The following is a 25,416-nucleotide window of genomic DNA, read 5'->3' as shown; positions in this document are numbered from 1 at the left end:
GAGCCGCCAAAGCGAAATGTGTGAACTTAACTGCTGCACCACCAGGCCAGCCCCCTAGATTTGTTTTTATTTGTTTAATTTTTCCGGTTTGGTAATCACTGATGTGAAACAGATCAGGAAGAGTTGTTTTAATGGAGTCAGCCATTTGTCACCAAAACTTAACTCCTAGCACATTCTGATGTCAAAGATGTCAGTTCTTTTTGAATGTGCCCTTTAAGTGTATATTGTAGGATAAAATTATACGTTTTCTTCCATTCCTTCATTCAGCAATTATTTGTTGATCCTTTGCAAATAAAGACGCCATGCTAAATACGTTTAACATGTGTCTGACATGTAGACTGCCCTCAGGAAACTTTAGTTTACTACGTTTACTAACTTTAGTTTACAAAGTTAGATTAAACACGTATACAGGTGACTGTATTCCAAAATGGAAAGTGAAAATTCATGTCAAAAAGTTCTCTTTTTAACTTTTGTGGAAATATGGTCCTTGGACTTTTAATATAAATTTATCTTTCTGGCATTTCTTTTACTTCAGACTTAATAAGTTTAAATTTGGTCTTTATTACTTCAGGGATCCCCAGATAGAACATATAACAAGTTCACAGTTTATCACTCTCCACTTTTCTCCTAGTTCTCACCCACTCATTTTATTGACTCCATAGCAGGACCTCTTGTAGGGAGCAACCTAGCATCAAAAGGGGAATTAAAAAGGTCACTTTGTAAACTGCTTGTTTGTTTGGACTAAAGGCATGTATAAAATAACAACAGCTAGCATCTTCATCGTGCTTTTTCTGTCATTAAAACCTTTTCTGTGTGCAGCCTCCCGTCATTCTCGTATGCAGTGCTGTGCTGTAAGTTGTTCAGATGTTTCCCCCAGTGTGTGGGTGGGAATGATGTGCTATTTTTGATAGTCTAATTGATGCACAGACATGCAGGTAATGAACTTCTCAAGGTCAGTGGTGTCTTTTCTGTCTTTCATTCCTAACAGTTGGCACATAGTAGCTAGAGTTCAGTCCATCATTGTTACATTAAAAGAGGACAGACTGGTCCAAAATCATCCAGCTGGTAAGAGGTGGGGTAAAACTGAAACCAGCTGTTAGGACTTCAGAGCTTAAGAGTTTTGTGTTGGACCCTGTACAACACAGAGGAGTTTGGTGGTCTTTTCTTGTTCATTTCCTGTGTGCCTAAGCTTACCCTTAAGGGCTTACATCTCTCCTTTTGATTACTCCTTGTGTCTTTGATTTTTTTTTTTTAAACTTTAGGGGACCAGATTGAAGAGGGGTTTTCCCTCTCACAGTTATTTATCACCCAAGTTCTTAGTGATCTCTTAAATGGTTTATGATCGAGGGTGGTGTTACTTATGATAGGGGTGGTACACAGATCAATGATAGTAACAACAACAACAGCTAACACTTATAAATGACTTACTATGTACCAGGCATTAATTTTAAGACCTTTGAGTAGATTAAGTTCTCTAATTCTCGTAGAAATCTGGAGCAGTCAAGAAACTTGCCTCTGATCACAGAGCTAGTGTGTGGCCCTGCTGGGATTCGAACCTAGGCCTTCAAGCTCCAGGGTACATGCTGTTTTGAAGACACAAAGCAGCTTATAAATACTTTCTGTCAAATTAGAAATATTTTACTCCTGTATGATGTTACAGCTTAACACTTTAATTTATATGAATGTTATAACCAGGTAATCCATGTATATATGAATTACTCACTTTGGAGTTATATCAGTTTTTCAGAATGTCACTCAATTTCTGAGTAAATAACATTCAAAATTAAAAATAAAGACTGGAGAGGAAGAAAGATGGAAGTAGTTATCAGCCTATATTACACAGTCAACGTAATTGGTTACCTCACTGAGATTATCAGAGAGAAAAGGTATTTCAAGTTTTTTGATTTGGCGATATTCAGTACGTAAGAAAATTGTATCATAAGTGCCTTCTGAGTATTTATTGGTTTATTATAGAAAGCATCCTCAAAGCTTATTCTCCTGAGCAGTCTTCTAAAAACAATTATAAGTAAATTTTCAGAGTTCTTCTTCTATGTACTTGCATTCATATGTTTAGAAAATATATAGCTTTTTCTTTTTTGTTTTTTTTTAAGTGGAGAAGATCAAATCCATTCTTGGTTGTTAAAGCTAGATATCCTCTGTATGTTTTTTTGATAAATTCTTCTTCATCACCTATACTAAAAGGAAAGGGTTGTGTTTCTAAACGATCGTTACAGGTTAACATATTGATAGTTTAGTTTAGCTTGGGTAATTAATCTAGTGACTAACCTCACCGCTGTTAGGCTTAATGCTAGAAACATCCCATGAATAAGAAGTATATGTTTCTGATTAGAATTCCAATTGCTTTCTTTTCTCATGGGATGCTTCCCCGCACCCATGCCCTGCCTCTGCCCTCTAGCTGTCATCTTTGCATTTCAGTTCACTGGTGTGAAATGTTATTACTCTGTTACTGATTTAGAATATGCTGAAGTCCTCCACGTTATCTTCATTCACTCCTGTTCAGTTATTGTTCTTATTTGGCCCATCTTAGATTTGAAATTGGTTTGCATTAAATGTGATTAAAATATAGGCTTTTGAATGAAAGGGTTTGATAAAAACTTATTTTATGTAAATATGGCCATTTGATAAGTAGTATGTTATTTTTCAAAACATTAAATATTTGTAACTTGAATACTAATGTCCCAGTATTCTTGCTTTCTGTCTTGACAGATTATAAGGGAAAACAGTATCTCTCTCAGTGAAATCGAATTGCCTTGCTCGGAGGATTTGAATTTGGAGACTTTGTCGTAAGTCATGAAATGTCTAATACAAGTGAGCTATCCTAGCATCTGTCGGAGGAATGAAGTCTACTGCGTAGGAGCAAGGCTGCCCTTGATTTTAGTAAATCTGAATCCCCCGTATTTCTAACCATTGTTTATCAGACGGTCACGAAGCTGATTTTTTTATTGTTTTTTGTTTAGGTCTCAGAAATGTAGAGCTCTTGCCCTCAAAAAACAATGTCAGAGATTTAATTTGTAGATATGCCTCTTTTATCTTTTCCACTTTTAAGAAACATTGGCAGTGATTTTTAAAAATTTTCTTCTTTTGTTGCTTATGAACTGTACTATCAAGAGGCGCACTGTCAGGACCACACGGTGCTCTGCTGAAGAAGACTACTCAGAAGTCTGCTGACTGATAGAGACATAGCTGAGCTTTCCCAGAAGAATAGGAACTAGTTTAGAGAACAGGAAGATTTATATTTTTACCCTAAGGTAATGGTAATAATGGATTTTAAAGCAAAATCATGCTAGTATTAAATTTCTTATAATCTGTTTTCAGGCAGGCGCATGTCTACATCATTGCAGGAGCCTGTTTGTCTCTGGGTTTTCGATTTGCTGGCTCAGAAAACTTATCAGCATTTAACTGTTTGGTAAGAAGTGTCTTAGTTTACTCTGGTTTTTGTTTGTTTGTTTTAACAAAGCCATAATATACTTGTTTTAACTTTAAATTTTTCTCTTGTTTTTCCAGCATAAATTTGCAAAAGATTTTATGACGTATCTGTCTGCACCTAATGCTTCCGTAGTAAGTCTTTGTATGATGGTTCTTGGGAATACAATTAAACTCAAAGAAAATGCACTGATAATTTCATTACTTGTGTGTTGTCAACTATCTCTGTAGTTTGAATTTAGAATGGGAGATTTGAAGTTTTCACTCATCTTTGTATTTTTGTTCTGGGATATTAATAGGTGAGAATATGATTACCTTTGAAGGATGCCCAATGTCTGATTCTTATGATGAGAGAATAAATAAGAAAAGCCATATCCTTCATGGATTGTCATGCCATGTGCCATTCTCTCTCAGTACTGAGTATTGGTAATTGCTTTTTGAAAAAATTAGTACTTAGTAAAAATACAGTTGCTTTTGAGGCAGTGCTGCCCTCATGACAGGAAGACTGCATGATTTTATTTCCTGGTAAAAACCATACAGATTTATGCAATATTATTTATAATATGAGAAAATTGGAAAAATCAAAAATTCTAAAAGTTAAATAAATTTGATTATGGTGTATACACACATTATTATAGAATGGAGCTATCAAAATCATATTCTATAAGAACTTTTTATGAATGAAGATTGGTTATAATATAATAGATTAAAAAGGTTAAAAATGTGTATAGTAAATATCTCAGTTTCATTTGAAAGAAAAAATACAGATATGGGAAAAGATTTGGAGAAAAAGAAAGCCAAAGTGTTTACAGCAGTTCTCTTTGGGGGTTAGTATTCCGAGTGATTGTTATGTCCTTTTTGATACTTTATTTTCTGAATTTTTTACATTGAACTTAATTTCATAATCAGGGAAAATATTTATTTTTACAGATTTTGTAAAGTTATAAACTTAGTCTAATGGCCAATTTGGTTTTGATAATAAAAAAAATGTAACACAACAGTTGCAGATTTTATAAAGTTATAAACATTTATAGTCTAATGGCCAATTTAGTTTTGATAATAAAGAAATGTAACACAGCAGTTTCAGTAGGTCATGTTTTCGCATTTCCAGACAGGTCCTTACAACCTGGAGACTTGCCTGAGTGTGGTGCTGCTGTCTCTCGCCATGGTGATGGCTGGCTCCGGGAACCTGAAGGTTTTGCAGCTTTGTCGCTACTTGCACATGAAAACAGGTGGTGAAATGAACTATGGTTTCCACTTAGCCCATCACATGGCCCTTGGACTTCTCTTTTTGGGAGGAGGAAGGTAAGTATATTTTCTCTCAATGGAAAGATCTCATGAGCAAAATCTGTTAACAGTGACTTATTTTGATTTTGAAGACGCGTGAAAATCTAGGGGCATTATTACACTTTAAAAGAGCTTTTTACTAGTTAACCATCAATTTATGCCCTACTTAGAGTTATCGTCCTCTCTGCATTTCTCGGAAGAGTCTGTACTCGCTTCTTCAGGGACTCCCTCTTGTTCCCCACTATTTAATGACTTTACCCTTCTACTAAACTGCTTTCTCGTAAAGGTCACGAACATGATCAGTCACCAAATCCTATGAGATTTTCTTAGTTTTCAACTCTACTGCTCTGTTTCCAGCATCTGTTATTCCTGACTACCTCAGCCTTTTGTAAGACTTCCTGGCTTTTAATGATTTGTATTAAAAAAAAATAGACATACAGAAAAGTGTACAAATCATAGGAGCACAGCTCAATGACCTGTCTCCAATAAGAAAATCTGGTACCATGTAGATCAAGATATAACTCAGGACAGCCGTCTCCTGCCCTGCCGTGTCCCTCCCAATCACTATTACTTTACTTTACTTCTATCCAAAGAGAGCCACTATTTAGTTTTAGAACACCTTAGACTAGTTTTGCCTGTTTTTGAAATTCAAGTGGAGTCATCCACTATGTATCCTTTTGTACCTTGCTGCTTTTGCTCAGCATTATGTTTGTGAGATTTATCCATGTTGCATGTAGCAGTGGTTTATTCGTGTTTCAGTGCTATTGAATTCCATTGTATGGTTATACTGCAGTCACTGATCTACTCTGCTGTTGATGGGTATGTTTGTTATTTTTAGTTTGGGGTTGTTATGAATATTCTTGTACGTCTTTGATTTTGTTGTATATAGCTCTGTGAGTGGATTTGGGTCATAGGGTGTATATAGATGTTCAGCTTCAGTAGATAATGCCATCATTGTTTTATAAAGTTCCAGTTAGTCCCCATCTTTGTCAGCATTTATTATTGTTAATCTTAATTTTAGCCATCTGGTAGTAGTATCTCATTGTGGTTTTAATTTCCATTTCCCTGAATAATGATATTTAGCACCTTTTTGTGTCTTTAATGGCCAACTGGAAATCTCTTTTGTGATGTCTAAATCTCTTGCTGCCCGTTTTCATATTGGTTTACTTATCTTAAATGTTTATTTGTGGTAAAATACACATAACAAAATTTATCATCTTAACCATGTTTAAAGGTACAGTTCAGTAGTGGTAAGTATTGTTCACATAGTTGTGCAGCCAATCTCCAGAACTTTGTTATCTTGCAAAACTGAAATTCTATATCCAACTCCTCATTTCTTCCTTCCCTCAGCCCCTGGCAACCACTGTTCTACTTCCTGTTCCTGTTAATTTGACTGTTCCATACTGGTTTATCATTATGATCCCCAGACCTTTGTCAGTTTTGTATGTTGTAGTTATCTTCTCCTACTCTATGACTTGCCTTTTAACTCTTTTAATGGTGTCTTTTGATGGGCAAAATTATTAGCATTTTTCTTTCATGGTTTGTACTTTTTTGTCCTTCTAATGAATATTTCCTTACCCCCCCCCCCATGAAGGTATTCTCCTGTTTATCTTCTAGACATTTTTTTAGCTTTTCCATTCGCATTTTGATTTCATATCTACCTGGGACTTATTTTTCTGTATGTTTTTTCCCCAATTGATGCCCCACTCTTATTGAAAGGTTATCTTTTCTCCACTGTTCTGCAGTACCACCTTTATTATAAAGTAAGTGTTCATATACATGTGTTTATCTCTGAGCTATTAGGTTTATTTGGTCTGGTTTTCTATACTTGCACCAATACCACACTGTTTTAATTACTGTAATTTTATAATTAGTCTTGATATCCAGTTGAGTAAATCCTCCAAACTGGGATTGCTTCAATAGTTTTTTCCTGTTCTTGGCGCTTTGCATTTTCATATAAACACTGGAATTCACTTGTGATTTTCCATGCTAAATAACCTGATAAAATGTTGATTGGAGTTGCATTGAGTGTATACATCAATTTGGAAGGAATTGAAATCTGTTACAATATTAAGTCTTTAATCTGTGAATATGGTGTATCCCTTCATTTATTTAGTTCTATGTGACCTTGGTGAACTGATAGAATTTCTATAAGTCATGTAGGTTTATTTTCCCCTCTTCTTTGAGATTAAGTTAAACACTGGAACTCTCCTTTCCAGAAGTAGAAAAAGTAAAGATTATCAGAAAGGTATGCATTCCCTTTTACCAGGTTTTATAGAATTGTTCTTTCTTTAACTGTTTAGAATTAAGAATGGTTAAAGAGAGCCAGCCACGGTGGCCTATTAGTTAAGTTCAGCGTGCTCTGCTTTGGAGGCCCAGGTTCTGTTCCCAGACACAGACCTACACCACTCATCTGTCAGTGGCCATGCTGTGGTGGCGGCTCATACAAAAAGAGGAAGATTGGCAGTGGATGTTAGCTCAGGCCGAGTCTTCCTAGCAAAAGACAGAATGGTTAAAGAAATATTACTGTGAAAATTCTTAAGATTTTTGAAAATTTATTTTCGTTTCAAAATAAGCTCCTACATTTATTCTCTTATTCAATCTGATCTTTTGCTGTTCCACACTATATGACCCTGCTTGCTTTTCTTTCATATTGAGGTTTTCTCCCACTTTGCTGCTGCTTTTCTAGTCATTTCTGGTCTTTAAATGGTTATGTGTACTCTGTGACAGCATTACATTTCTCATAGAATAGCAATACCCTCATGTTTTACCTCATAGTTTCTAACATTAATATCTAGTATATATCTTTGGATTTTGGTTTTATTGAAATGATAAAGAGAAAATGTCCTATTCTATGCACATCTAAGTAGATGTATTTCCTTAAATTTTGAAATCTCTTCTTAGTTCATTAGATATGTGTGCATATGATAAATGCTAAGTTCTTACTTGATACCCTAATTATTTGAAAAGAAAGACAAGGAAAGAGATTTGGGTATGTGTGTGTGTATGTGTATAATAAAATATACATGTATATTGAATAGCTACAACAGTGGTTTTATGAGATGTCTTATACCATCTTTATTTCAAAATATTTGTAAGGAAAACTCTAGAACTTTAGACTAATCTACCTGTTTGCCATGCTGAATTTGAGCAACAGTAAAATAATTTAGGCCAACCCTGGGGATCTAGCGGTTAAGATTCTGCACTCTCACTGCTGCAGACCAGGTTCATTTCCCAGTCAGGGAACCACATCACCCGTCTGTGGGTTGTCCTGCTGTGGCAGCTGCATGTTGCTGTGATGCCGAAAGCTATGTGACCTGTATTTCAAATATCAGCAGAGTCACCTATGGTGGACAGGTTTCAGTGGAGCTTCCAGACTAAGACAGATTAGGAAGAAGGACCTGGTCGCCCAGTTCAAAAAAATTGGCCATGAAAACCTTGTGAATATTAGTGGAGCATTGTCTGATAGAGCACCAGAAGGTGAGAGGATGGCACAAAAAGACCAGGCAGGTTTCCACCCTGCTGTGCACAGGGTTGCTGGGAATCAGAATGGACTCCATGGCACTAACAACAAAAAATAATTTAAGGAAAATTTTAAAAGATTTTACTCTACTAAGAGTATGTGGCCTTTATAAAATGTTTATTATATTGACGGGAAAAAATGTATTTTGAAGGATAGTTGTTTATACATTCACTATAACTTTTTAATGATAACTTTTGCCTTTTTCATTTAATGCATCATTCTCAAGAAGTGCTCTTGCTTTAGAGAAACGGAAAAAAATGTTTGAGATACTCAGTAAAAAACTTGTATTTTTAAAAGTAAAGTTGTTAATTCTATAAATAGTTATATATCAAAATGGAGGAGGAGGTGACATACTTTATACATGACGTTTTCAGTACCTATGATCTTTAGGATTGTACACATGGTCCTCACTCCTATGCTGTTTCAGATTAAGACTTTGCTTATTAATTCAAGTTTTAAAATTTAAGGACTAACTGACCGGTGAAACATTCACAGCATTGACACCCTTGCGTTTATCAGGATTCTCAAGAATGCCTCGAAAGTTTGTGCAGTGTGGTTAATGATGTCTGCCCTCCCGCATTTATTCTGCAGGTACTCTTTGAGCACATCAAACTCCTCCATTGCTGCTCTCCTCTGCGCCCTTTACCCGCACTTCCCGGCCCACGGCACTGACAACCGGTGAGTCTAGTGACTCTGTCCTCAACGGATCTTTCTTAGGTTCTCTGAGGGGTGATTGGATTGTGTTCAGGTCCATGGATTCGTTTCCAAATTAGCTTTATTCTGTTCTTGAACGTCGTTATCTTCTTGGCTAATATTTTAAAAAGTTTCTCTCACAAAGTATTAGACCAGAAGAGAACTTTGGGCGCCTGATGACTGATTAGTCTTCTGCCATTCTCCAGTTAGTAGAACTGCTCTAAACCCAGAAGTGGGCCGAACAAGATTATCCTTAGGGAAAAATTTATCAAGCAAAGGATTGGAGCCAAGAAAAGCTGAAGACAATATGTCTTGTGCTATGATTGTTTAATTCAAAGAGAGGGATTTGTCAGGTTTGGTGGCAGTGTCTCTGTGAATTCCTTTTTACATGAATGTCGAGAAGTTTTGTATAAATGACATAGAAGGGACAAGAAAAGCAAAATGCAGCAAAAAATAAGAGACAATTTAGAAGTGGCACAGAGCAGTAGAACCTTAAACATGTAGAAGCAGTCTCATAATACAAAAGCTCTGCATTTTGGAGCACAGAGAACCACCAACACTTCAATTTCCCGAGAAGTTTCCGGCACAGCCAACCTCTGCTGCACGTGGAGGAAGGGAAGAAATTAGCTCCTTATGTCCTCGTGACATCCGAGATGACCAGTGTGCTTAACTGATTTGCCCAGAGAAGGATCAAGGGATGGAGCCTGCGTTGTAGTAACTAAGCCATCATTTTAAACTACAGTGTAATGTAGTTTAAAATAACAGTAATAAAAAAAAGATAACTGTTTTACAAAAGTAGCCTGATCTTAAGTCCAAAGTCTGAAGATAGGGGGAGCATAAGAATATTCATGTTAAATTAGTACAACTGTGACATGTGGTCCCTTGCTTGTCAATTTAGGAAAGATTTTGAGTTGTTAAAATCAGTTAATGGTTAGGTCCAGTGGAGAGCACAGTCATGTATTGGTCAGAGTATCAGTTGGTTAGCTCTTTTAAACAAAGCAATTTGGCGATAAGCCCAAGAACCTTTATGTAACTGATAAATATTGCTTGTTTTCTGCCTTAATTCTGTTTCTAATAGATTTATAGGAGTGGATAGATTTGGGTGGGAGGAGGGAGGCTGTAACTAAAAACTAAAAAAATTAACTAATAACTAAAAAAATTTGAAGTTTCATTTTATTCTTCTTTTGTGGGATCTTAAAATGTAAAAACTTCTTTTGTGTGTTTAAATTCTAAAATATAAATTTTAAAGTTTAAAAAAATTTTTTGAAAACTCAGAAAAGCACACACATACAGAAACAGGAATATTGTAATAATCTCACCCATTAGTTTTTGATATATTCTTTTCTGGGTCTGTGTGTATATGTAGAAGAGCTTTGCTCTCTGAGGAAGACTGGGACTCCTCTTCCCCTCTCTTCCCTACCAACCCTTAAGAAGAAAAAAGAAATAACTAGAAGTAAATCCCTTAGAAGGTGAAAGGAGATGCCTGTGTTGGGCAGAAAAGGATATTTGAGAACTGATTTTGTATGATGGATTTGTTACTAAATATTTTCACGTTAAGATAGTTTTTACCTCCCTATAAAACCTCTTAACTGTGAAAAGTCAAAGAATTCTTGGGTCAAGGATCATGTGTCTATAATTTTTTAAAAGAGCATTTCTCCATTGCTCCTTAATTGAATCTCATCATCTTCCTTTAGGATTGCTGTCATTGGAAGGTACAGCTCTAGCTTCTGTCTTGGTTCAGTTTGTAGGCAACAGCAGATTATAGAGCTCATGCTGTTGTCAGCTCTTTGTTACCTTCTCTCTGTGTTTTCTGTGTACAGGTACCATCTCCAGGCTCTCCGGCACCTGTACGTGCTGGCTGCAGAACCAAGGCTTCTGGTGCCTGTGGATGTGGATACGAACATGCCCTGCTATGCCCTCTTAGAGGTTACCTATAAGGTAACCTTCCCCCTGTCATTTGTTTGTGATTTTATTACCACTCATCCATCTTTGTACGTCAAAATATTTCAAAAGTGTTGTGCTTTAAAAGATGACAGTAGTAAGTTGAACTCTCATAAAAATTGAAGCTCCAAAAGTTCTTGTAGATCCTGCCAAGCCGTTCAGGCTCATTTATGGTCTCTGGTATAATGTTTTAGAGATCAACAGCTGCTCTTTCGTCCTTAGAACTTGTAGTTTGAAAATGACCCTGTTAATTTCACATGGCTGATAGTAGTGTTCTAACAAATGAACTGAGTTAGAACTATTCTGAGATTTGTTAGCAGAGTGCTTTAAAGCCCGAGATTGTATATTCGATGAGAGAGCTTTGATGTAGATGTACAGGTAGATTACAAGTCATGTATCCTTCCTTTATTCAGCAATTTATTAAGTGCCTTCTATGTATCAAAACATTGCTAAACTCTGGGATACAAAAATGAGATGACATTGTCATTTTCCTTAATTAACTTGTATCTGTTTGGGGGCCAGGCATAGATGCAGTAAGAATCGAGTGTGATGATTGGAAGTATGTGTAGAATGCCGGGGGAACAGAGAAGTGCTCCCATCCAGCTGTGGGTGTTTGGAAGGTTGTGGAGGTGGATGCAGTGTTCAGGCTGAGATTTACCAGCTGAGTGCACATTCCCAGCAGAGAAGACAACATGTGCAAAAACCCAGAGGCCTCACAAGTGCAGATGTTGAGTACTGATGGCATGTGGAGTGCAAGGCTCAAAGTATAGAAGGTGCTGCAGGCCCACATTTTGAGTGTCAGAGGATTTTATGCCATTTGACAGTCTGTGTACAAACTGTGGGCAAGGAGAAGTGTAGAGTGGAGATGTTTCTTGTCTGTAGCCTCCCCTAATTACATAGTGAACTGTGGCTCTTCTTTTACACTTGGAAAGGGCACTCAGTGGTATGAACAAACCAAAGAAGAACTGATGGCTCCTACCCTTCTTCCAGAGCTCCACCTTCTAAAGCAGGTAAGTTGGGTATGATTTAGGGAGATTTGTCCAAGGGATAAATTCAACTAGAACAGCATAGCATTAAAGATAGCTAAATAAAAGCCTATGTTTTCTCAGTGTTTTATAGGAGATAGGAAAGCAGCCCCAGAAAGAATTGTCGTGAGGAATAGAGAAGGTCTTTACTTGGAGAGCTTTTTTTTTTGTCCCTAAGCCAACATCTCTTGGTAATCCTTTTTTTCCTCCCCAAAGCCCCAGTACATACTTTTATATCCTAGTTGTAGGTCATTAGAGTTCTTCTATGTGGGGGTGCCTCCACAGCATGGCTTGCTGAGTGGTATGCAGGTCTGTGCCCATGACCTGAACCAGCGAACCCCAGGCCGCTGGAGCGGAGCATGCAAACCTAACCACTTGGCCACAGGGCCGGTGCTTGGAGAGTTTTACTGATAGGTTAGATGGCCTCAGAAGATGATTCACATACATTTTTGTCTGGAAATGAAACTTGTTGACCTCTTGATGTCTTTCTAGTCCAGTTATTCTTACTTCCTCTGAGAAGCATGGGTTTCATTTTGCCAGACTGGCACTTTTTCAGCATTGGATTGACTGTATTTACATTTATCTTGGCAGATTAAAGTTAAAGGCCCACGATACTGGGAACTGCTCATAGATTTAAGCAAGGGAACACAACACTTGAAGTAAGTATATTGAATTTCTCAGATGTATGTGTGAATTGAATAGAAGTATGGGGAAGGTATAAATTACAGATTATTATCTAGAATGGTCCTTGTCATCCTTTGATCTTATCCAGGACAATATGTACAGTATATGTTGAATAAAGTGGTCTATATCTTTGAAACAAGTTTGTATTAGAAAATGAAAACTTTAATTTAGAAATCAAACCCTAGAGATTTGTATTTATTCACTGAGAAACTTGAAGTTACTTAAGTTGAGACAGTATTGGAATTGTCTGTTGGAGCAATAATGAAAGATTTAGTTTAAGAGAATAAGGCTGAAGTGTATGTCCACAAAGGGAACGTTATAACTACTGATGTTTGTCAGATCGCATCTTCTGTTGCGTCTCTTAACCATTCTTTGGTTAGATTGTTCTCATTAAATTAAAATTATGGTAGGTTGCTTTTGGGTAGAAATAGTCATATGCAAGTAATTACTTCAGTGAACAGAGAGTGTTAATAATTTTATACTTTAGATAGTATGTAAATTAAGTCTTTATATTTCCAGAAAGTTTAACAAGCTTGTAAAAGTTTTTATAGTTTAGTCCCAATTTATGTTTTTCCTAAACTGTCTGTATAATAGCTATTTTCTGTATTGTTCTGGCTTTGGATTGGCGGCATTATTTTCTTTCTGCTGCAAACCAGTCAGCAGGTATTTAGGACCTCCAGTGTCCCACGCTTAGTGCTAGGCGATATAGGGAATATGAAGAAGTGTTAGATAAAATACTGCCTTTGAAGCTCTCACTTGAGCAGACAGTCAGAAAGCCTTCTTATTTAACAAGTTCCATGAATCTAGACAAGAAAGAAAAGCAGAACTTAATTTTGGCTTTCTTGTAGGGACTGATTTAATTTTAGATACAATAAATAATCATATACCTTAGTGGAAAATGGTAAAGACTTCATTTCGCGTGAACATGATATTGGGAAACACTACATTTCCAGCCAAGAGATGCCAGTAATACCTCATATAAGTTTATTCTTGTTTTCTTTCAGGTCAATCCTTTCCAAGGATGGAGTTTTATATGTTAAGCTCAGAGCTGGTCAGCTGTCCTACAAGGAAGATCCGATGGGGTGGCAAAGTTTGTTGGCTCAGACTGTTGCTAATAGGAACTCTGAAGCTCGGGCTTTCAAGGTAGTATTGATTGGTAGAAATGACGGACGGGAGGGAATAGTTCCAAATCTCAGTAGCCCACCCGCAACACATACCTCTGTGATAACGTTTATGGAGCCGTTTAGTTGGATCTGTTCCCTCTCATTGCTGCAGATCATAAAGACTGAATGACCTTCATCTGCTGTTTTATGTGGTGACCATAATAAAATATGGACCATCTGCCAGACTCTAAGGATGCAAATACATTTAGTGGCAGGGATAGTCACAGTATAGCTTAACACCATCAAAATAGTTTAATAATTTTACTTACTAATTCTCAAATCTGTTAAGATTTACTTAATTCGTGGCAAAAATATAAAAAGATTTTTGCAAGGTAGCACTTATTAGTTCATTTTTGAATCTCCATTTGTTGTTTAAATCTTAGGATGAAATGATGACAGATTTAGCCTTATTAGTCTGCTTTATTCTCAGAGTACTTGACTGCTAATATAATAGTATTTGGAATAAATAAGTTAGAGAGTATATGAAACAATCTCATTCCCATGGAGGTCAGTACATATTTTGCTGTATATTCTAGAACTCAAATAAAACACTAGAAATGTGTTCCATAATCTACCATTAAAATTTCTGAATTTAACCCTAGTTTTCAGGAATTCTATGAGCAAATGTTTTCCTACTGAAGATATACTGAGAAGCAGTCTAAAGTAGTCAAGACCCCTAAGGATAGTTACCTAGAGCAAAAGTGTGGCAGATGGACTAGGCAAGTGGCGTCCAGAGGACTGAGTTGGCATTCTTTGTTTTTCCAAGTTGAGGAGACAGCAGTTTATTTTGATTCAACTTACATTTCATTTTAGGTTACTGAACCTTTATAATTGTTCCCAGGGTTTAAATAGATATAGTTGATTTCAGAGAATTTTATTTGGCACTGTTCAATAGGTTGTCTGTGAAATACTTTTGAAGGATTTTTAGACAGAGTTTGACTTAACTTAGCACTGTTGCTTCTTATATAAATTAGAGCCCATCTTAAACACCTTAATCCAATTTGTAAAGACAGTGGATAAGTTTAAACTTGAATTTGAATGGGGAAAGCATATAAAAATTAAGCCATCTCAATTTCCTGCCTGCTGGGAGTTCAAAAGTGAAATACAAACTTCAATGGAAAATGGTAATACCTTCATATTCCGTTTTCGGTCTTAACCTTGAGTGATACTCTTTTTTTCTTCCAATTTTTTTTATTGTGGTAAAATACACATAAAATTTACTATCTTAAACCGTTTTAAGTGTCCAGTTCAGTAGTATGAAGTACATTCATATTGTTGTGCAACCATCACGGCCATCCTTCTCCAGAACTCTTTTCATCTTGCAAAACTGAAACTTCATACCCATTACACAGTAAGGCCCCATTCCTCCTTCTTCCCAGCCCCTGGCAACCCCCGTTCTACTTTCTTTATGTTTTTGACTCTAAGTACCTCATAGAAGTGGGATCATACAGTATTTGTCTTTTTGTGAGTGGCTTATTTGAGTGATAGTCTTTTTTCCTTACCTTTTCAGTAACAATTCTAGTTTCTAGTTTGCTTTTCAGTTAGTCAATGAAAGACGGGGAAAGCCTTTTTTGAGTGAGTTGTGTAAGACCTATTTATTATCAGCCTTTTGATAAATCAGTAGCTCATGTTAGCTTATGCAAAAAGCTTCTTGCAACTTCTTAGCAGAATGATTGATGAAGCTCTGGCAAGTTTGTACAACCTTGGGTTTTGTGGGAATCTTGTGTGAAAAAAGTGAGATAGATATCTTACAACTGCATACATTACAATTTGAGCAATAAAGAAAATAATCTTTATCATCCCACTTATATTTGTTGTTATTTGTTTATTTTTAGCCTGAAACGATTTCGGCATTCACTTCTGATCCAGCACTTCTGTCATTTGCTGAATATTTCTGTAAACCAACTGTGAACATGGGTCAGGTATTTGTTGTGTGGTTTGCTCAAGACTAAAATTGTTATCATTTCTATCTGTGGACACCACCAAAAAATCTATAATATCCATGTCTGTCTTTGAGATTTGATAATATGCCTCAGGCACACTGGATGGTTTTTGCTTGGCAAATATAAATTTTCCATAGTCTAAAACTATTAAATTCAGTAACTTTCTCCCTTGATAGCAGAAACAACTTAAAATTTCTAAGACACCAGTTTTGATAGGTGACACTTTCTTATGTCCATTCTTGTGCTGATTTATGTTTTCAATGTTTACTACTCTCTCTTATTTTTACATCATTGTATTAATTTTATTTCCTCTGTATTTTATAACCCTTCTTTCTGTTGGTCATAAAACTGTTCTCTTCAGGATTCGAAGGTTGTTTAGCAGAGTGTTGATTTAATCCACCGTTGCAGATGGCAAAGATTGGCTGCAGGAATTAGACGGTCTGGGATTGATGGCCTGTTGCCTATAAGTATTTGGCCTTGGGGAAATTTTCTGCCTCTTCAAAATGTAGTTTCCTCATTTCTAAAAGCTAGATTATAATAGAACCTACCTTACGTTGTTGTTTTGAGGATAAAGTAAAATAATTTCCTCCTCCTTTTATTGAATCTTTACTATATATCAGACACTGCTCAGTACTTTATGTAATTTTCTCTCACCCTGAGAGTAGGTACTTTATCATTCTGCATTTACAGGTGAGGAAGCTGCCACTCAGAGATGTCGCATGCCCAAGATCACACAGCTAGTAAATGCTGGGCATGCACTCAAGGCCCCATGTCTCTGATGAAAGCCAGTGCCTGCCCTTAACCCCAGCTGGACTTGGCTGTGCTGCCTCCCCATCCTTGTTGAGCTCAGTGTTTCTATTGCATCTTTGTGGATTCTGGTTCCCTTTCTGGATCCTGCTCTTGCCAGCCCAGCCACAGCATATCCCTGTGATGTTCTGTTTCCTCATTTTACCCCAGCTTGATCCATTCCTCTCCTCCACAGCACTTATATCCTTACCTGCCCCTTAGGACTTAATTTTGGTTGTATTTTATTGATGTTTAGTGTTGCGTATGCTATGATTTTATAAGGAGTTAACTGTTTTACCCTTTTATATAAATCACTGTGGAGCTTAAGAATGGGCCATAGTAGTTGCTATACAATTATTTCTTGAATTGATTTTGGAGTATACATCGATGTGCTACAAACAGCTTCTGATTTTCCACAGAAACAGGAAATTCTGGATCTCTTTTCTTCAGTACTCTATGAATGTGTTACTCAGGAGACCCCGGAGATGTTGCCTGCGTACATAGCAATGGATCAGGTATGTTTCAAAAAACCTATTCCAATTCTGATGAGATTTATCCTGCATTTCAAATAACATACTGAACAGTGAGGTAAGGTACCCTGTGTGTCCATCATATTAGTTTCTCATCTGTGTTTAGAAGTTCAAAAAATGAAACCCTATTAAAGTTGAAAGCTCTCTCTCTATATATATCAAAAAACTTGGCATTTATGATGACAGGAGTGTCCCTTGGTGGGCTCTCTTACTCTAAGGGTTCCCATTCTCCCCTTCTTCCTATTCTCCTGACTGGGAGAGGAAGAGGACATTCCCCACCCTTCTCCCCTAGCGTCCTTGTGTGGTCTCTTGCCTCCCTGCTGACAAAGCCTCTTCATAGAAAAGACGATGCAAGTGAGCAGTGAACAAGCAGTGCCCTAGTGATGGCAGTAATGTGCAATTAGACCTGCATAATCAAGCTTGTAGGAGCTCCCATATCAGTATGTAGCAACGTAGGGCGCTGCAGTTCATTTCCAAATTTGTTTGTGTTAATGCTGTTTTAAAAGCGACTAAAAGGGGTAATGCAGAAAATAATGCTTGATAGCTTTCCTAAAGAATCAGACCAATTTATTCACTTGAGGTTATTAGTAATACATATACCTTTTATTAGTATATCTTTTCAGACCCAAATTTGTAGTTAGGTTAAGCTAGTAGTTTTTAACTTGGCTAAAATTTATCTGGGGAATCTTTTTTTTGTTTTGTTTTGTTTTTTTTGAGGAAGATTAGCCCTGAGGTAACTACTGCCAGTCCTCCTCTTTTCTGCTGAGGAAGCCTGGCCCTGAGCTAACATCCGTGCCCATCTTCCTCTGCTTTATATGTGGGATGCCTGTCACAGCATGGCTTGCCATGTCTGCACCCAGGATCCGAACTGGCGAATCCTGGGCCACCGAGAAGCAGAACGTGCGAACTTAACTGCTGCGCCATCAGGCTGGCCCCCTATCTGGGGAATCTTAAAAATACAGATCCTCAAGTCTCATTCCACATCTACTGAATCAGAATTTCTGGGATGAGATCTGATCTGTAGTTTTAAACAGCTCTTCAAGTGAATGTGATACATTGAGTTCACATAAGCATTTGGGATTCCAGTGTGTAGAGCCAAACGAAAGAATCTAATGGCAAAATAATCTCAACTGAAAAGCTGAGTGGGAAAATACACACAGGCAGGGGATAATTCCCCAAAACCTGAAAATTACACTGTGTTAAGTAACGTTGTTAAATAAAAGGCAAGTTCCAGTCCAGGAGGCCCAAAATGCCATTATTGTCTGGTATTCACCTTTTTTGATTAGAAAATATGAATATGTGGTGTCCACATTGGCACTGCTTCTCATACTGCCTCTCTATATGGCAGCTAAGTAATGAGTTGTGCTTTTCAATTGCTGGCTGAGAGTGTGTCCTCTTTTTACACTCTGAACCTTCACCCCTTTGCACTCATGGGCAGATGTCTATACTAGAACATCCCCTCTCGTCACAGCCATGGTGACTTTGCAGGTGGGTCCCAAGAGCAGTGTTATCAATAGTACTGTTTTTGCTTCCTGATCCCTGGGATGCGTGGCCTGATGTCCGCCATGTCCCAGCCAGGTACCCCACCTCGATTTCCCAGAGGTGACTGGCTATAAAGCTATTTGGTCTTTATGCTTTGGAGCCATTGAGCCAAGAGTGAGCCCGTTTGCCTTTGCTGCTTTCACCTGAAAGCTGTTCATGTGGGGACCGTATTGAAGAGAGTGGGCCATGTGTCTATACCCAATAAAGGGCTCCTCTGTGGACAGACTGCATCAAAACAGAATGGAATCCCCTCTGCCCTCTATTGATCTCATGAGCCATGTTTAAAAAATACTCTAGTGTATGACGCTGAGGAGGAGACAGAGCAACTGGACTGTCATGAGATGGATTGTTGTTCCGCTTTCCTCTTCAAGGCTATAAGAAGACTAGGAAGAAGAGAAATGTCCGAGACGTCTGAACTTTGGCAGATAAAGTTGGTGTTAGAGTTTTTCAGCTCCAGAAGCCATCAGGAGCGGCTGCAGAACCACCCTAAGCGAGGGCTCTTCATGAACTCTGAATTCCTCCCTGTTGTAAAGTGCACTATTGATAATACCCTGGACCAGTGGCTGCAAGGTAATAATAGCTTTGTGCCCCTCATGCTTTTAAGATACACTGGGACTCAGGCTTTTCTGTTTTAACATTTTTTTCCCATTGGTAACAATATAAATCTGAGTATAAGCCAGAATGGCTATAGATTTAATGTTTCCAATTAGGTGAATTAGACTCTGATTATCTACTTCAACTTCTTTAAAAAATACATTTAACTCTGCTTTATAAACCACGGCGGGAATGTATATAGCATTTTAAATACTACTTGACGTTTAAGCACTTGTTTTATCTTTTCTAGCATCAGGTCATGTTTTCTTTCCAGTGCCTCTGTCTTCTCTTTCTTAGGGGTGTGCCCTGTCACCTACCTGACACCAGCAGCTGTTTTCTTCCTTTTTTTGTATCTGTACCCTGTGTACACTAAAAACTTGATGTGCTTATTGGGCAAATGTTTATCTACCAGTTCTTTGAGTCAAGGAGAAACTGGGACATCATGTAACTGGCTTTCTGTCAGTGGAAGTACTGACTGTGATTGCAAGAGAATTGTGAAGTTACTGCCGACAGTGTCGAAGTAATTCTGCCTACCTGAGACAAGTGCTGGGGCCCTTTGATTATGGAAAGCTGTCTGATAATGTGATGTGTGGCCAAAATTGGTTTTTAATAGTCAACTCCTTTGTCTTTTTATTCTTTTTGTTCATTCAAATGCTTCCAATACAAACCTGACAGCAACCTGCTTTGGGTAGAATAATTAGACCTAGTAATGTTAGTGGTAACAATTCTTGATTCTTTAAAGCTATTACTAATCAATAGAACCTAAGAGTTTGAATATAATTAAGTTAAAAACTATCTACCTGTAATATTACAAAATAAATTTCTGAAAAAATTAAATTGTAAACCAGATTGTGAGGGGTATACATGGAAAACAGCAATTTCAAACTCCCAATATTTGTGTTTAACACCTGCATCCAATTTGACTTGCCACTGTGATTGCCAAAATGTGTATTTATTTTCTAGTGAAGAACCATGACTTTTTAAAACTCTTACATGTATGGTCTCCTCTCTCAAAAGTACTAGCTGTTGGCTTTGGGATGGAGTGAAGATGTAGAGCCTGGGCATCAGCAGTGGAAAATGTCGTTCATGTCTGTGTCTCAGCAAAATCACAAATGCACATGTGAACTTCGAGAGTCAGACACTAATAACCCAGACTATAGTCATTAAATCTGAAAATGCACTGGATTTATCATTTTGTGTAGATCTTTTGTGTGTGTATCTCCTTAATTAGATTTTAATCTTGAGCAAAGAAAATGGGTTTTAATTTTAAGAACTTAAAAGGGCTTTACTAACTTTTTAATATTTTGTTATGGAAAATTTAAAGCAATACAAAGTAAACAGAATTGTATAGTAAACCCATCTTCAATAGTTGTCAACATCCTGCCATTCTTGTATCATCTTTACCATCACCCATTGCCACACTCCCATTATTTTCCAAATTGTGCCATTTTACATTCCCACCAGCAGTGGGATGCAGTGCGATTGTTGGCATTGTCGATTGTTTTAATTTTAGACAGTTTAGTGAATATGTAGTGGTATCTTGTAGTTTTAATTTGCATTTCCCTGGTGACTAATGATGTTAACTACCTTTTCATGTGCTTATTTCTTATTGATATACCCTTTGTGAAGTGTCTGTTTAAACCTTTTCAAATTCTTTTAATTGATTGTCTTTTGATTATTGAGTTGTAAGAGTTTTTACATATTCTGGCTACAAGTTCTTTGTGAAAAATGTTCTGCAAATATTTTCCCCTACTTTATGCCTTACCTTTTCATTTTTTAATGATGTTTTTATTTTATTGAGGTCATTATTTATAAAATTGTGAAATTTCAGTTGTGCATTATTATTTGTCAGTCACCATATATATGTGCCCCTTTACCCTTATGCTCACCCCTAAACTCCCATCCCCTTTGGTAACCAATAATCTGTTCTCTTTGTCCATGTGTTTATCTTCTACATATGAGTGAAATCATATGGTGTTTGTCTTTCTCTGTCTGGCTTATTTTACTTAACTTAATACCCTCAAAGTCCATCCATGTTGTTGCAAATGGGATGATTTTGTCATCATTTATGGCTGAGTAGTAGTCCATTGTATAAATATACCGCATCTTCTTTATCCAATCATCAGTTGTTGGGCACTTGGGTTGCTTCCACATCTTGGCTATTGTGAATAATGCTGTAGTGAACATAAGGGTGCGTAGGTCTCTTTGAATTGATTTCATGTTCTTTGGATAAATATCCAGTAGTGGGATAGCTGGGTCACATGGTATTTCTATTTTGAACTTTTTGGAGAAATCTCCATTTTCTTTTCCATAGTGGCTGCACCAGTTTGCATTCCCACCAGCAGTGTATGAGGGTTCCCTTTTCTCCACATCCTCTCCAACATTTGTTATTTTTTGTCTTGGTGATCATAGCCATTCTAACAGATGTAAAGTGATATCTCGTTGTAGTTTTGATTTGCGTTTCCCTAATGATTAGTGAGGTTGAACATTTTTTTACGTGCCTGTTGCCCATCTGTACATTCTTTTTGGAAAAATGTCTGTTCATATTCTCTGTCCATTTTTTGATCAGGTTTGTTTTTTTTGTTCTTGAGTTGTATGAGTACTTTATATGTTTTGGAGATTAACCCCATGTTGGATATATGATTTGCAAATATTTTCTCCCAGTTGGTGGGTTGCCTTTTCATTTTGTTCCTGGTTTCCTTTGCCTTGCAGAAACTCTTTTGTCTGATGTAGTCCCATTTATGTTTTCTTTTGTTTCCCTTGCCCAAGTAGACAAGGGATTCAAAAAGATCCTTCTAAGACTGATGTCAAAGAGTGTACTACCTATATTTTCTTCTGAGAGCTTTATGGTTTCATGTCTTACCTTCAAGTCTTTAATCCATTTTGAGTTAGTTTTTGTATATGGCGAAAGGTAATGGTCTACTTTCATTCTTTTGCATGTGGCTGTCCAGTTTTAGCAACACCATTTATTGAGGAGACTTTTCTTTCTCCATTGTATGTTCTTAGCTCCTTTGTTGAAGATTAGCTGTCCATAAATGTGTGGTTTTATTTCTGGGCCTTCAATTCTGTTTCATTGGTCTGTGTGCCTGTTTTTGTACCAGTACCATGCTGTTCTGATTACCATTGCTTTGTAGTATATTCTGAAGTCAGGCGTTGTGATGCCTCCAGGTGTGTTCTTTTTTCTCAGGATTGCTATAGCTATTTGGGGTCTTTTCTTGCCCCATATGAATTTTAGGATTCTTTGTTCTATTTCCGTGAAGAATGTCATTGGGATTCTGATTGGGATTGATTGAATCTGTAGATCTCTTTGGGTAGTTTGGACATTTTAACTATGTTTATTCTTCCAATCCATGTGCATGGAATATCATTGCATTTCTTTATGTCATCATTGATTTCTTTCAATAACATCTTATGGTTTTCATTCTATAGGTCTTTGACCTCCTTGGTTAAGTTTATTCCTAGATATTTTATTCTTTTTGTTGCGATGGTAAATGGGATTGTATTCTTGAGTGCTCTTTCTCTTAGTTTGTTATTAGAGTATAGAAATGCCACTTGTTTTTGTAAGTTGATTTTGTACCCTCTCACTTTGCTGTAGTTGTTGATTATTTCTGGTTGTTTTCCACTGGATTCTTTAGTGTTTTCCATATATAAAATCATGAAATCACGTTGTCTGCAAACAGCAAGCATTTCACTTCTTTTTTTGTTCTTTCTTGTGATAAGGAAGACTGGCCTAGAACTAACACCTGTTGCCAACCTTCTTTTTGCTTGAGGAACATTGTCCCTGAGCTAACATCTGTGCCAGTCTTCCTCTGTTTTGTATGTGGGATGCTGCCACAACACAGCTTGATGAGCAGTGTGTAGATCTGCTCCCGGGATCCAAACTCGTGAACCCCAGGCTGCTGAAGCTGAGCCTGTGAACTTAACCACTATGCCACCAGGCCAGCCCCTAGAGAGTTTCACCTCTTCATTGCCAATTTGGATACCTTTTATTTCTTTTTCTTGCCTTACTGCTCTGGCCAGAACCTCCAGTACTATGTTGAATAAGAGTGGTGAGAGTGAGCATCCTTGTCTTGTTCCTGTTCTCAGAGGGATGGTGCTCAGATTTTCCCCATTGAGTATGATGTTGGCTGTGGGTTTGTCATATATAGCCTTTATTATGTTGAGGTACTTTCCTTCTATCCCCATTTTGTTAAGAGTTTTTATCGTAGATGGATGTTGGATCTTGTCAAATGCTTTCTCTGCATATATTGAGATGATCATGTAGTTTTTATTCCTCATTTTGTTAATATGGTGTATCACATTGATTGATTTGTAGATGTTAAACCATCCCTATGTCCTCTGAATCTCACTTGATCATGGTGTATGATCTTTTTAATGTATCGCTATATTTGGTTTGCCAACATTTTGTTGAGGATTTTTGCATCTGTGTTCATCAGATATTGGCTTGTAATTTTCCTTCTTTGTGTTGTTCTTGTCTGGCTTTGGGATCAGGGTGATGTTGGCCTCATATAATGTGTTAAGAAGTGTTCTGTCTTCAGTTTTTTGGAATAGTTTGAGAAGTATAGGTATTAAATCTTCTTTGAATGTTTGGTAGAATTCTCCAGAGATGCCATCTGGTCCTTGACTTTTATTTTGGGGGAGGTTTTTGATTACTGTTCCAATCTCTTTACTTGTGATTGATCTATTCAGATTCTCTATTTCTTCTTGATTCAGTTTTGGGAGGTTTTATGAGTCTAAGAATTTATCCATTTCTTCTAGATTGTACAATTTGTTAGCATATAGTTTTTTATAGTATTCTCTTATAATCCTTTGTATTTCTGTGGTATCCTTTGTAAATTCTCCTCTCTCATTTCTAATTTTATGTATTTGAGCCTTCTCTCTTTTTTTCTTTGTGAGTCTGGTTAAAGGTTTGTCACTTTTGTTTATCTTCTCAAAGAATCAGCTCTTGGTTTCATTGCTCCTTTCTACTGTTTTTTTGGTTTCTGTTTCTTTTATTTATGCTCTAATTTTTATTATTTCCTCCTCCTGCTGACTTTGGGCTTTGATCTTTTTCTAGTTCTGTTAGGTGTAGTTTAAGATTGCTTATTTGAGATTGTTCTTGTTTGTCAAAGTGGGCCTTATTGCTATGAATTTCCCTCTTAGGACTGCTTTTGCTGCATCCCATGTGAGTTGATATGGTGTTTTTTCATTTTCATTTATCTCTAGATAGTTTTTGATTTCTCCTTTAATTTCTTCAATGATCCATTGGTTGTTCAGTCGCATGTTGTTTAGTCTCCACAAATTTGTCACTTTCCCATCTTTTTTCTTGTAGTTGATTTGCAGTTTCATAGCATTATGGTTGGAAAAGATGCTTGATATGATTTCAGTCTTTTTAAATTTATTGAGGCCTTGTTTCCTAACATATGGTCTATCTTTGAGAATGTTCCATGTGCACTTGAGAAGAATGTGTATTCTGCTGATTTTGGTTAGAGTGTTCTATGTATATCTAAGTCCATCTGGTCTAGAGTTTCATTTAAATTTACTAGTTCCTTGTTGACTTTCTGTCTGGATGATCTATCCATTGATGTAAGTGGGGCGTTGGAGTCTCCTACTGTTATTCTGTTGCTATTAATTTGTCCTTTTAGGTCTGTTAATAGTTGCTTTATGTACTTTAGTGTTCCTGTGTTAGGTGTGCTTATATCCATAAGTGTTATGTCCTCTTGGTGGAGTGTCCCTTTTATCATTATTTACTGCCCCTCTTTGTCTCTCATTGCCTCTTTTATCTTGAGATCTGCTTTGTCTGATATAAGTGTGGCAACACCTGCTTTCTTTTGTTTACCATTAGCTTGGAGTATTGTTTTCCATCCCTTCACTCTGAGCCTGTGTTTGTCTTTAAAGCTGAGATGTGTTTCCTGGAGGCAGCATACTGTTGGGTCTTGTTTTTTAATCCATCCAGCCACTCTATATCTTTTGATTGGAGAATGCAGTCTATTTGCATTTAGCATGATTACTGATACATGAGGGCATAATACTGCCATTTTACCACTTGTTTTCTGGTTATTCTGTATTTCCCTTATTTATTCCCATGTATTTCCAACTGCCAATTCAGTTTGGTGGTTCTCTATGATGGTTTTCTCTTTTTTTGTTTAGTGGTTACCATGAGCTTTGTATACAAGATCTTGTAGATGAGGTAGTCCATTTTCTGATGGCCTCTTATTTCCTTAGTCTAAGCAGATTCAACCCCCTCCTCTTCCCTGTCTAAGTTATTGTTGTCACAACTTA

General features: G+C 37.0%; 1 protein-coding gene across 4 annotated transcripts in view; it reads left to right on the top strand.

Annotated features, from left to right (window-relative positions):
* ANAPC1 (anaphase promoting complex subunit 1) overlaps positions 1-25,416 on the top strand; it is a 109,960-nt gene that overhangs the window by 73,453 nt on the left and 11,091 nt on the right. For all 4 annotated transcript variants that reach the window (XM_008520261.2, XM_070572134.1, XM_070572135.1 and 1 more), the window contains 12 exons: positions 2,728-2,804; positions 3,337-3,427; positions 3,526-3,579; positions 4,556-4,749; positions 8,846-8,932; positions 10,768-10,885; positions 11,821-11,898; positions 12,505-12,572; positions 13,602-13,740; positions 15,596-15,682; positions 16,909-17,004; positions 18,933-19,131. In XM_008520261.2, coding sequence (XP_008518483.1) covers positions 2,728-2,804; positions 3,337-3,427; positions 3,526-3,579; positions 4,556-4,749; positions 8,846-8,932; positions 10,768-10,885; positions 11,821-11,898; positions 12,505-12,572; positions 13,602-13,740; positions 15,596-15,682; positions 16,909-17,004; positions 18,933-19,131 — 1,288 coding nt within the window. The remainder of the gene's footprint in view (positions 1-2,727; positions 2,805-3,336; positions 3,428-3,525; positions 3,580-4,555; positions 4,750-8,845; positions 8,933-10,767; positions 10,886-11,820; positions 11,899-12,504; positions 12,573-13,601; positions 13,741-15,595; positions 15,683-16,908; positions 17,005-18,932; positions 19,132-25,416) is intronic.

Source organism: Equus przewalskii, chromosome 14, assembly GCF_037783145.1.
Source record: "Equus przewalskii isolate Varuska chromosome 14, EquPr2, whole genome shotgun sequence".
Taxonomy (NCBI): domain Eukaryota; kingdom Metazoa; phylum Chordata; class Mammalia; order Perissodactyla; family Equidae; genus Equus; species Equus przewalskii.
The sequence above is the reverse complement of the archived record's forward strand: the minus strand, read 5'-3'. Positions and strand labels throughout refer to the sequence as shown.